This window comes from Grammomys surdaster, unplaced genomic scaffold (genome assembly GCF_004785775.1).
Source record: "Grammomys surdaster isolate TR1022 unplaced genomic scaffold, NIH_TR_1.0 211, whole genome shotgun sequence".
In the NCBI taxonomy this organism is placed as follows: domain Eukaryota; kingdom Metazoa; phylum Chordata; class Mammalia; order Rodentia; family Muridae; genus Grammomys; species Grammomys surdaster.
The window spans coordinates 8,668,013-8,681,233 of NW_021604656.1; the positions used below are offsets into that span (position 1 = coordinate 8,668,013).

At 48.8% G+C, this 13,221-nt stretch overlaps 1 protein-coding gene across 1 annotated transcript; it reads right to left on the minus strand.

Moving 5' to 3' along the window:
• Positions 1-591: 591 nt before the first annotated feature.
• On the minus strand, positions 592-6,274 carry LOC114624982 (spermatogenesis-associated protein 31D3-like). The gene is made up of 4 exons (XM_028772198.1): positions 6,077-6,274; positions 5,352-5,394; positions 4,802-4,862; positions 592-4,087 (listed from the first exon to the last, which is right to left on the minus strand). Exons 1-4 carry the CDS (start codon positions 6,272-6,274, stop codon positions 592-594), a joined length of 3,798 nt encoding a protein of 1,265 aa, XP_028628031.1.
• Positions 6,275-13,221: the final 6,947 nt, after the last annotated feature.

The window sequence follows — 13,221 nt, forward strand, 5'->3', positions numbered from 1 at the left end:
CTGAAGAAAATGACTACGAAAGGGAAATATTTCTCTGGGGGTGATTTTTCCAGTGGCAAGGACAAAATGGCGTGGGTTCTGAAGGCCGTGAGCGTGGCTTCTTTGCCTTTTGGCTAAGCTCGTGTCGTATCGGAAAGACGGAAAGACGTGAGCAAGCACCCAGCAGAGGCTGTGCACGTGACAGCTACTGACTGCTGCAGATCTTTCCCATAAAGTCATGCTTACTGACAACCGTCAAAACCACTGACAGAATAGACTGTTCTTCGCAGGTGAAACCTTTTATGGTAAGAAGGGCTTTCCTCTCAAGGATGACAATTGACAATAAGGCTCAGCCGTGAGGAGGCAGGACCACCAACGGTTCTTCTCAAGGCCTATTACATCCATCCTTAACAAGAGCCCAGGGAGCCAGGTCACCTCTCAGAAGCACACAGAACTTGGTGAGGGCTGAACTAACCAAGCCCTTTCCCCAAACACAAGCCCTGTGTCACCTAAAATCCACTCCATGCACGGCACACGCACACACGGTACACACGAAAGACATTACTTCATGAAAACATTTATTGAGGGTACTGAGTACGGTTAAGAGGTGGATTATTTCTGGGGAACAAAACTTTTTCCACTGAAATTCTGAGCCAGGATTTTCTGTTCACATAACCGGGACATGTCTGCCAACATAGTGCCTACAGCAAAGGGAGGCGTGCCCCGAGGGACTTTTCCAGCTCGACTCCTCAGCAGGAGGCTTTGGCGCAGTTCTGACTCTCTGAGGGGCGCAGGTTGGCGCGGCTGTAAAGCCTCACATTTCTGGGGCGGTCTGGCCCTTTCCGCCGTACATCTCTTTTGACCAACAAAACCAGCGGCCTGATTGTGGAACCTGGGACTTGGCACTTTAGAAAGGGGTGCTTGGGGGTAGAACTGGCGTCCCGGGACTGGTTCTGTCTTTGGCTTAGTTTTCACAGGCTTAGTGGGCGGAGATAAGGACACGCGAGGGCGCGTGGTATCTGCCGCACCATGCCTGTGCCCCAGTTGCTCCTTGGGGACCTTCCCAAAGTCTCTCATGGCTTTCTGAGCTACAGTGTTCCCAGGAAAGGTAGCTCTTCCCTTTAGTTCCGAGTCTTGAGCTGGCGAGGATGGGAAAGCATCCTTTTTCAGAAGTGCTTCCTGCCCTTTGCATTTTCTGTCAGGAGAAAGCCACTGGAAAAAGTGTTTCACGTGCTTCCGGAATTGATGTTCAGGTGGAGACATAGCCTTCACTGGCAGCGATGAGATAGGCCTTTTCCCGTGACTCCCCTGGGTTGGGCTGTCCTGTACATGGTAACTCTTCCCGTTGGGTTGTAATGTCTCGGACCCTGCAACCCCTGTAGCAAGCTCTTCTGTTTTCCGTGCTGCGGTCCACAACTTCCTGGCAGTTAGAGGGGTGTCCTTGCTCAGGCCCTTGCCTAAGGCGTGAGCAGGGATCCAGGGCTCCGGTTGCTGCACCTGAATAGCATTCATGGGAGCACTGGAAGGGCTCTGGTCATGAATGACTAAAGGTTTGTAAGCGAATTTATCTGAGACACGGAGCACGTCTTTGAGGCAGTCTGGAGCTTGGATGGGCTGACTACTTTCTGATTTAAAACTCTCTTCCGTGGACACCTGACAACTAAAGTCAGATGCCTGACTTTCCTGGGAACTTGATACTCTTTCCAGGGCCCTTCCAACTAACAGGATATTCTGTGCTTTTGGTGTATTCCCATCTGCCTCTTCCGCAGGCTCCCACTGGCTGGCATTGGAGATCTTGGTAGGTTGTGGTTGAAGGTCAAGCTGTTCTCCTTTGACTATGTGACTGACCTTGTTGGATACAAATACATGTTTGTCATCCATCTTTGTTCCTTGAGGGCCTGGGACTATTTTACTAGAACTTAGGCTTTTACCCAATGGCACAGGGCCAGCCTCAGCCAACATTTTGGGCACATCTGGGCTGGGTCTTTTAGCCTCTGACTCCTCCAGGATTGTGGTGTCAAAGACCACAGATGTCTCCTGCACACTGGACACTGTAACTCTGTGTATGCTCTTGACTTGCTCATCCTTGTCATCAGAAGGTGACTGTCTCTCAGGCTTGTTCTCTTCCTTGACCACACAGGAGTTAAAATGGAGAGGACGATGCCCTTCTGATCTAGACATAGTGACAGGGACCTGATCCTCGTTGGTTCCATCGACATGGGTTTTCAAATGTTCTTTTGGGACAGTTTCAAATTTTTTCTGATATAGGCTTACCTGTGAGGCCTCTGAAGGTTTGTCTGACAGACTGTCTGACTGATCCTGTAGGCTTATCTCATGGTCAGATGGCAGGCCATTGTCTAGAGCAGTCTTGGAGTTACTGCAGATATATTTTTGGATAATTTCTAGAGTCTGTTCTTGTGTCTTTACTGTTTTTCTCTCTATAGAGACAGACTCTGAGCGCCGTTCTTGGGGGCTTCCAGATTGGTTCGACAGAGTGTTGGGCTGGTCTTTCTCATTTTCTTGCTTAAAGCCAGAGAGCTCATAGCTGCTCATAGATAATTCTGGAGGGTCAGGAGTCACCCACAGCTGAGACTTATAGATCCCCTGAGGCAGGCCCCAGCGATGAAGGACGAGCCTCTTTCGAAGGTGTTGCTCAAACTTCTTCTGGAATCCATCAGTCAGGGGGAAGTCTCTAGGGGGAACGGACCTGGGAGTTTGGATCTTGGAGGACTGTATGGCCAAGGAAGACTTATAAGGAAGGAGACAGATTTCTTCCTGAGGTTTTTGGACCGCAGACGGTAAAGCCCGTGCCCTCTCCTGATCTTTTGTTGCCATGTCGTACTCTAGGTGGTGGATTTCAGACTGCAATAGAGTTTTTGTCTCCTGGGATCTGCGAAAATACACACCGCAAACCCTAACCTGAGATTGAGAGGAAGGTGATGACACTGGGATTGTTTGAAGCTGGGCCTGGGGTGTGGCAAGCTGGATGCTTTGGGACTGAGATTGAGTCAAGGTCTGTGGTTGTGTTTCAGGCAAGGGCAGAGGTGCTGGGGGATCCAGGGCCGGGGAGTCTGTGGTTCTGTTAAACCAGATGCACATGGAGGAGCAGTGAGAGGACATTGTAGTGATACAGCTCATGGACTCGCTGTGGAGATAAGGGAGGCCCCAGAAGTGCTGCGTGGGCATGGCCTCTAACTGGCCTCCAGAGGTCTGCAGTTGAGCAAGCCCCTGCTGAGTACACAGCTCGCTGAGTAAGGCTCTGCTGCCCCCCAGAGGAAAGGAGTCTCCTGAGTTCTGTAGCTCAGTAGCTGGCTCTGGCTTTTTCTCCCAAACTGCAAGTGTCTTTTGGAAAGGCTCTGCTTCTACCTCCCCACCCTCCGGTGTGAGAACGTCAGTCTGACCTTCCTCCTGTGTCTCAAGCATTTTCAGGAGGTTTTCAGGCACTGTGAAATGGGATGAGGCTTGTCTTCCCCAAAAGTCTTCAGAAGAGTGGTGGTTGGTTATCTCTTGGTTAACTAAGCATTTTAACTGGGATGGGGAGGCGTTCTGAGCACCATTCTGCTGCTGGTAGGACTCTGGCAAGGCATCGCAAGCATCGAGAAACTGGTCACCATGGCTGCCAGCCAAGGACAGAGTGTTTTCCGGTCCTAAAGGCCCTTCTGTTTGCTGAGTGGCAGGCTGTGCCACAGAAGGAGACTTAGGAAGTGGAGGAGGTAGGATGTGATCCAGTGGGAAGCTAGTGCTTGTGAGAGTAGGGTCTGGTGACAGAACGTCATCCTGCGGTGTGCCCAAAAGGATGTCTTCCAAGGGGACGAGCTTGTTAGTTGAGAGAATGGAGGGAGGAGGGGGAGAAGGTGCAACTGATAAAGATGAGATCTGATATCCTGAAGTGCTTTGGGAGAGGGAGAGGGAAGAAGAGAGACTGAATGAGGTCTCAGTCACGGAAGCTGTGGAAGCCATGCTGGATGCAGAGGTAGAGCAGTCTTCTAGGCTGGCCCATGATAGCAGTCGTCTGACCTTCATGGTTGCTCCATTGCACACGTCACAGCCAGGATCCCGACAAAGCGCTTGCCGGAAGTAGGAGGGGTCGTAGAGCTGTCCATAGGAGCTGAAGAACACACAAAGGTCGGATCTGTAGTCAAGACCTGTGTTCTAGCTAGCTTTACCTGTCAACTTGACATAACTTAGCTTTCACCTGAGAGAAGAGCCTCTGTGGGAGGATTGCTCAGAGAAGACAGGCCTGCGGTCATGCCTATGGAAGGTTGCCTTGCCTGTTTGAAGGTCCAGCACATCCCTAGGCAGATGGTACTGCTGTGTACATGAAAACTAGCTGACTATGAGCCAACTCCACCCAAGCTAGCAAGCAGTACTCTCCATGGTTCTTGGCTAGGAAGTAGGTTGCTCACATCCTTGGTTTGAGGTAATAACGTGTAGAGTAGCAGTCAGGCCTGCCTTTGAGTTCCTGCCTTGGCTTCCCTCAACAAGAAACCACAGTTTGGATTTGTAGGCTGAAGTTAAACCTTTGTTCCTTAAAGTCATTTTTGGTTGTGGTGTTTCATCACACCGACAGAAAAAAAAAAGGTCAACTGGCCCATCTGGGGTACAAACACCCCAAGCCTGTGTCCCTCTTCCATTTGTTCTGTCCCTGGCCGCCAGGGGGGGCTGCAGCCTCACCCCGTACCCCCAGCTTATACACTTACTCCTTTACTCCTTTGGCTATCACTCCCGTGACAAGAATAGGCTATTCTAAGTCCCCAGGATACATTGACCTTGGGGTAGGGTTTGGGGGGACAGGCTGTGGAGGAAAGGGGGAAAGAGTCACCTTTGCACAACAGACTGCAGCTTCCTCCGCTCCTGTGCTTCTCCGTGGAAGCGTCTGAATTCTGGAAGGCAGGGGAATAGGTTGTAGGGAATGAAAAGACAAGAGATGTGGACATCTTATCTCCTCTAAGGGAAACACCTGCGCTACTGTAGTCTGCCATCGAGAAACAGGAGATGTGGTGACATCATCAGCAACAGTGCCAGTAATGTCTGTTCGCCTGTGTTTCTTCAGGAGCATCATTTCATCAATGCTGCTCCCCCCCCCACCGTGCTCCCTACGCTCCTCCTGTGCTCACTGCATGGGCAACAAGCACCTACTGCCCAGGTCAGGCATCATTGCTTCATGCCTGCGGTGAGCTGAGGAGGGAGACAGGGCTCCTCCTCAGTCTTCTGGGGACACAGAGATCGTCCTCAGTCTTCTCTGAGGGCTCTGTTGTCAGGACAGAGTGTGTGTCTGGTGATGAATATCCTCAGACTGTGGATCTGGGTGCTTATGGAAATGACAGGAAGAGAGAAACTGTGGTTCTAAGACCCCAGGGCTAGGAGCCTACCGTTAAATGATGCTCTTCTTTCCTTCTTAGCTCTGCCTTGTTGCTGTGAACAAAAAGAAAAATGATTTTTTTTCTGTCGTTTTCCCTAGGATGACCAAAGCTTCCATTAACCACGAGCATTGTCATTTCAGGTCAAGCACGTTTATTTTCCACCCTCATTAGTTACTTTTGAAGGTAATAGAATACCTTCAGTTTTTTCTTCTTTGAGAAACACAAAGGAGGATTTTTTTTTAATCTGCAAGTTTCAGGGCTGGGAATATCAATACGATGTCCTGTGCTGAACAGCATGAAACTCTGGGCCCAGAGCTCTGGTGGTGTGCCCCTGAGACACTTTGTCCTGGGACAAAGCTCAGGTTCCAGGTTCTTCTCAGAGGTCCCAGTGGTCAACACTACTCTCCTGAAGCCAGAGTTGGAGGCCAGGAGAAGGGAGTTGAAGGAACATATGAGGCAGAACTGGGGCCTGGGACCCAGTGTCAGCAGACCTAGTTCTCCTTCAGAAAGCTTGACACCTGGAACCAAGCCATTAAGACCAGGAATGGGTGCTCAACACTGGACACCTAGGGACGGAGGCAAGGGATCCAGATGAAACTCATTCCTTCCATCCCAGACTTCATGTTCTAAGTCTGCAGTGCTCTCTCCCCTCCACAGTATTCTAGCTCAGGTACTTAACATAGAAATAACTACAAAAGAAGAGAGTGCCCCAGGAAGTCTCCATACAGCCTTACCTTCCTGATTCCTTGGCTGGTCTGTGCGGGTAAGAAGGGTTTCACTCTCAGGTACCTTAGGTACAAAACCAGCAGCCCTAGTACACTCAGAAAGATGCATTTGGGGTAAATGTCCATGAAGACTGAGCCAAAGCTCAACCATGATTCCGTAGCGCTAGTCAGAATGGAGCTATTGAGAATGGAGAGAACCTTCTTCATAGTGTGAATCTCAAGGGCTGCCTAAGGCAGCTGAGATCTGAGGTTGTGGGGGCCTCAATGTAAGTGGGCAGGTCTGCATCACAGAGCAAGGAAGAGTCATAGAGGGATTGTGAGGGTGGGGAGGGTGAGCCCTCAGTCCCTGCCCCCACCCCACCCCCCCCCCACCCTATCCCCCCACGCCCCCCCCCACTTCTCCAGGGAACTTTTCTGTTTGTTCCCTCTATGTCTGGGGCTTCACCTCATTCCTTCACTGTCTGCAGTTCTTGAACTGGACCATGTAATTTTCTGCTTAGAAACCCTGCCATGAGATCTTCCTTGAATGTTTGCTGTTGTTTAGTTGGCCTCAACAGGAACACTGTCTTTCTATATATCTTCAGGACCATTTTCCCTCTTATCAACTTAGCTACAAGATGGCCTTCCTTCTCCATGTATTTACTTTGTAGAGATCCTGAATAGGAATGGGAGAACTCGTGAGCTGCGGGACAATGTAGGCTGGGCACACAAATGCCCAATGACCAACTTTTGTGTTTGAGTCATCTTGTGGTGTCTTCAATCAGAGGGACAGACTAAAATCACCAAGCTGTCATAAATTCAGGATATACACAGTTAAAATTTCAAGCCTTCTTTTGTGTATGATTATACCACTTGCTTTTGGTGGCGACGCAGTTGAAAAGCCAGATCAGGAAGGATTCGAGTTAGGCACAGAATGGGCCGTGTTGGGTGGTATAGGGTAGAGTGAGTGACAGTGTCAGATGGCAGTCCAGCCAGCTGCAGTCTTAGGGAAGCCAGCAGGCTGTGTGATCTGTGGATCGTTGGGAATTAAGTATGCTATATAGACCAGGAGGTAGATATCCCGATAGGGAAGCTGAATAGAAATGGGAAAACTCTTGTGAGCTGGGGGGAAAGTGTACACAAATGGATACGCTGTGTACAGACTAAATGGATACACTGTATCTCCATTGGGGCACACAAATGGATACGCTGTGTACAGACTAAATGGATACACTGTATCTCCATTGGGACACACAAATGGATACGCTGTGTATAGACTAACTGGATACACTGTATCTCCATTGGGGCACACAAATGGATATTTGTGGGATGGTCACACTGAGTAGACTTGAGCAAATGGGGATGGAAGTCTGGGTAGGAGGGAAGCTGAAGGATCAGATCCTGGAAAAGTAGGTAACTGTTGGATAGTGGTGTGGGCTGGCAGGTCAGCAGGAAGTGTACCAGGGTGAGATGAAGACCTGGACTCACTCTCATGGCCAGTTACTGTGAACTAAACTAGGTTTGGGTACTGTATCGTATATGGTGAGATAGGAACCAAGACTTCTGGGACTAGGCTAACAAGTAGAATGACAGGGTAGGCAAGCAGGGCATGTTGATTATGGGATACCCTGAGTGGAAGAGGGTAAGCGAGGGAGCATGGCAGCCTGGGAGACTAGGAGGTGGCTGGTGGTCAGGTGGCCAAAAAACATGCCATAGGTCTAGGTCTAGGAACAGAGCAGGATAGCATGCTAGAGGGCCACAGACTAGGGTGAGATGGGCCTGTGACTAGACAGGGGCAGGGCATGGCCTGATACACTGACCAGCATAGTTTCTGAACTGGCTTTCCTAGAAGGTTAGACAGGGGCAAGTAGGGGCAGGTGAGGGAAGGTTTAGCATGTCTTTGGTATGCACAGGGGGTGTAGAGGACTTGGCACACTGGGAAGACTGGAATGAGTAATAGGGGACCAGGCAGGCTAGTGGCTACTGTGTGTCATCACTATAGTGTGTCAGGGAACAAGGGAGGCTATGGAGACAGGCAGAAGCAGATATAGTGAGGACAGAAATGGCTGTTGGAAGTCAAGGGACCAGAAGGCTCGGAGGTAGATTACAAGGACAGGTGTCACAGCTGGGGGGGGGCACCATTGTGAGCCTGGGTACAGTGGTTAGACTAGGGTAAGTTGGAACATCTTACAGAGTAGGGATCAGAATGACTGCTGGAGCCAAGCACTATTGTGACACTAGGGAAGGGAATGTTGGTGGGTCATATGACATCATAATCAAGGGATTTGGACAAGAGCTCCATGGCAGACTGAGCTGAGGTGAGTGAGGAGTCCCAACTGCTTGGCGTCAGACTAGGATGACTTGTGGAAGTTGGTTGGCTGGCAGCTCAGAAGGTAGGGAACTAGGCGGAGATGGGGAGCAGTGGGGGGCTGGGTGAGACAGGATAGTGAGGCATTGAACACTGTGGGGTCAGGTACAGACCGGTTGGATACTCTAGTGCGATGTAGTGGAGTGAACGCTAACGTCTTGGTTAGGTTTTCCACTGCTGTGAACAGACACCATGACACAAGGCAGCTCTTACAAATGAAAATGTTTAACGGGGGCTGGGTACAGTTTCAGAGGTTCAGTCCATTATCATCATGGTGGGAAGCATGGTAGCATGCAGACAGACATGGCTCTGGAGAAGTAGAGAGTTCTACATCCTGATCCGAAGGCAGTCAGGAGAAGACTCTTCCAGGCAGCTAGGAGGAGGGTCTGAAAGCCCACTCCTACAGTGACACACTTCCTCTAGCTAGGCCATGCCTCCTAAGAGTACCACTCCCTATGGGCCAATCATATTCAAGCTACCATAACTAGGATCCAAGGGGTCATGTTGTAAATGGCACATGGGACGTCCTTCCCACTGATGGGATCGTGTGAGGATGGGCACTGGGCAGACTCACAGATCAGACACATCAAGGGCAGACATTGGAATGGTACACCATGGTGACTGGAGAACAGTGTGCAATTTTGGACTACAATGATTTGGGTTACGCTGTTTCAAAGTCTTACATTGAGACTCTTGATGCGTTTACAGTTCCCTGGTATGTGGGCTGAGAAGATGGGGATCTAGCTTAACACTCCACATGTTGACACACTGTCTGTTGAAGATGCTGTCAACATCCTGGTGTGTATTTCTTATACCCAGTGGGTGTTGGGGATTGGACTCAGACTCTTGTGTCTGTGCAGCAAGGACTTTAACCAACTAGCCCACCTCCCAGCTCCTGGATTTTTAAATTAGTATATTAGATCCCTATTTCACACACTGAGTCCTAAGTTGAGGCAGTGATTCAGTCCAATGACTAAGATTGCACCTCTTAAAGGAAAGAACTTTTTGTAGGGTTTGGGGATAAGTGTGAGCATGTATTTGTTGTAGGTGTATGTGCACGTGTGTGTTCAGGTGTATGTGCACATGTGTATTCAGGTGTATGTGCACGTGTGTGCATGTATATGGGGTATCAGAGGTTACTAGTTTTTGTCTTCTATTGCTTCCCATTTTAAAAATTAAGTGTGTTATATAATATTCATACATGTATATTATGCTTAGATCATTCCTTTCACCTCTAATTTCTTCCCTATACTTCTCTCTCCTACCTCCTCTCACAACTTCCTTCTCTCTCCCTCTCCCTGAAGAAAGTGATTGTCCTTTCTCTGGCAACCATCAGCTGTCAGTGGCTCCTCAGTGGGGTGAGGATTCCTAAGCCACTCCTCATCCATGTCGGGTTTGTCTGGCTCCCTCTTGTGTGAGGCTTGTGTAGGCAGTCCCAGCCATTGAGTTCATTTGTACAGTTGTGCTAACATGCCTGATAAATAAAATTTCTATGAAGACATCCAAAGTACAGACGTCTTAGTTGTCTCCCTCTGGTTCTTACGACCTTTCTATCCCCTCTTCTGACCCTTGAGGGGGACAAAGTGAGCTAAGCAACCCACGGTTCCCTATTCTCTGCATGTTGGCCAGTTCCACCTCATCTTTTTGTTTTTTGTTTGTTTGTTTTTGTCTTTTGCTTTTTGAGACAGGGTCTCACTATGTACCACTGGCTGTCCTGAAATTCACTATGTAGACCAGGCTGGCTTCCTGCCTCATTTTTTTAAAAAAAATATTTATACTTTATGTTCACTGGTGTTTTGCCTGCATGTGACTGTATGACGGTGTCAGGAGCTCTCGAACTGGAGTTAGAGACAGTTGTGAGCTGCCATGGGGATGCTGGGAATCCAACCTGGATCTTCTGGAAGAGCAGCCAGTGCTCTTAACTGCTAAGCCATTTCTCCAGCCTCCTACCTCAGTCTCTTTCACTGAACCTGGGGTTGATCAGTTGGATAGACCATCATCTGGTCAGCAAGTCTCTACCTCCCAGCGCTGGGATCCCAGGCACATGCCACTGCACCCAGCTTTTTATGTGAGTGCTGGGAATCTGAAGTCAGTGCTTATGTGGCAGGCATGTTACAGACTGAACCCGTGGGTGACCTTGAAGATACAAGGCCATCAACAGAGTTTAGTTTGTTTCTTCCTGACTTGATGATCCCTGATGTTAGGGGCTTGCCCTCATCCAGAATTCTCTCAGGACAGAGGAACAGCTACGTGGAGGACTTTCCTCAGCAGCACAGGAAGGCAAGCTGTGCTATTCATGCCCAGTGCTCAGGAATTCTGTAACTGTCCTGGACTCCAGACTTATTCTCAGGCTTTCCCAGGCACCCCAGTCAGTAGGTTCTTACCCTTAAGCCAGTTGAATTAGATAGGTTAGCTTTTGGATCCAAATTATGCGTCTTTCTATACAAGGACTCTCTGCCCCTGGCTTTCTGACCCAGGTAACCCTTCTAAACAAAGGTAGCTTTCTCTGTCCCTCAGGATGCACTTGTATAAATGAGAAGAGAAAAACAGCTTAAAGCTCTGAAGAGATGGGATGAGGTGTAACCGTGAAAACCCACCTGGACTCAACCCCTCAAGTAAAACTAGCCATGTGTAGTTTCTCTAAGTTGAACTAACCCTGCTTAGGCCCCCATGTTAAGTGCAGGATAGTCCAGCACTGATCTTCCCTGGTCTCTTTATTACAATGTTCCTCACTCAGTGTTGAGTTCCTTACTCAGGCTGCGATTGTGCAGTGTATTTGCTTTGTTTTTCTCCTGCTTCCGACACAGTGGGGCTGCATGCAAACTTTATTTGAGCGCGCAACGAATCTTGCTGCTTCCTACAGGTGATCCACACAAGGCCGTCTAATTTATAACAGAACCCATTTTTATATACTTGTTTCAAAACTAGAACCATAGCTGTAGGAGGAGCTAAGGTGGGAGGAGTAAGGAGAGGAAGAGGAGGAGTTGAGAGAGGAAGACAAAAAAGGAGAGGAGGAAGAAGAGGAGGAGGAGGAGGAAGAGGAGGAGGAGGAGAGAGAGAAAGAGGGGGGAGATGGAGGCGGATGTTCACGTGTCTGTAGCAGTCAAAGGTAGTTGGTATATCTAGGCTGGGTATTGGGTTACACTTCTGATTGTTTGGGTATCTTGTTACTGATCATTATCAAATATATAAGCCTTTGATTAATCTTTAAGCATTAGAGTCTCATCTCTCTACTGAGCCCGCATGGATGGCAGGATGGTCTGGGCAATGCCCAGCCTTGCAGAGACAGCGTGGGAGATTGAGCCATCTCCCATGCTGATGTCTCGTGGGTGACAGGGCTGGTGTTTCTAGTTGGCCATTTCTAGCTGCAGCACGCATGTGGCCTCCAGCCGAGAAACATGGTGGCTCGGCTAGGCAGAGCTGCTGCAGCTTAGTCAGATTAACCAGAGGCCAGTTTTAAGTAATTACCACAACACATAGCTACCATGAAGGAGCCTTTCCAGTGTATAACACATTGGTGTTTCTGTACTTCTAGTGTGTAACACCTTGGCATTTCTATAGTTCTAGTGTGTAACACATTGGTATTTCTGCACTTCCAGTAACACATTGGTATTTCTGTCTTGTTAGCAAAATCTCTCCTCCCTTGCCTTTGATGAAGTTGCTACCACATGGGGTGTGCCCATCTGCAGGAAACAGAGGAAGGACCCCAGCAAGTACCCAGCGAGCACGTGATCGCCAGCCTCAACCAAAACCCTGACAGAGTTCCATGAGAGAACCTGGAAATAGGCTGTTCCCCAATCAAGCCTTCCAATTCCAGCCTTTCCAAAGACCCCTCCCCTCCCCTGCCGCAAGGCAGGGAATACAGGGTTCACAGAGCCTGAGACAGTAAGTTAGGTTCTTAACCAATAAAGTTAATGTACCCATAACACCAATAAGTGATCGTTAATACATGCTGGGATCATTGTAACTTCGGATGGGCGATGTAAAGAGGGTAGAAATAGATCCATCCTCAGACGAATACAGAATCCAGCAGTATCCTACAGGGGCAGTCTCCATGTTGAAAGTCAACCCCCTCGCACTGCTACAGTTAAACTATAGCATTTTTGCGCTACAAAGTCCAGTAGGTCATGGGCTGTATGGAGGAGGTCGCGAGGGTGAGAGAATGGCTCCCTCCTATTGTTCTCTTCTCTTCTTCCCATTTCTGACTTTTTGATTCTTCTCAGTCTGCTTTATTCTCAAATACAGGGTGGCTATGCAGGCCATCTCTACAGGTGATTGCTGGAAGACTTTTGTTCTGTGAATTCAAGAAGCCAGCATCCTGGAGAGTTTTCTGTGGCAGAGAGGCTTTTCCTTCCCCCTCAAAGTACCCAAATGTGTAAAGACAATGCATTTCTCAAGTTAGGAATAGGAATTGTGTCATTGTCAGAGAGTAACATGGTGCCATAAATGATAGTTTCTGGAGTTAGAGCCATCCCCAAAGCAGTGCTAATCTATAGACACACAGCTCACACAGTGACTATGCAGGTCTACACACACACATACACACACCTCACACAGTAACTACACAAGTCTACAGACACACTTCACTCATGGACTATGCAGATCTATACACACACACACACACACACCTACACACACTTCACACAGTGACTATGCAGGTCTACAGACACACAATTCACACAGTGACTACTCAGGTCTACAGATACACAAACACACATATCTCACACAGTGATTACACAGATCTACACATAGACACACAGACACACAGACACACCTCACACAGTGACTACACAGGTCTACACACACA

Coding starts and splice junctions, on each gene's coding strand:
- LOC114624982 (XM_028772198.1), bottom strand. CDS start 6,274: ATGAAGAAGGTTCTCTCCATTCTCAATAGCTCCATTCTGACTAGCGCT. Junction 5,395..6,076: donor CCAGCCAAGGAATCAGGAAG/GTAAGGCTGTAT, acceptor TTTTGTTCACAG/CAACAAGGCAGAGCTAAGAA. Junction 4,863..5,351: donor AAGAAGAGCATCATTTAACG/GTAGGCTCCTAG, acceptor CCTGCCTTCCAG/AATTCAGACGCTTCCACGGA.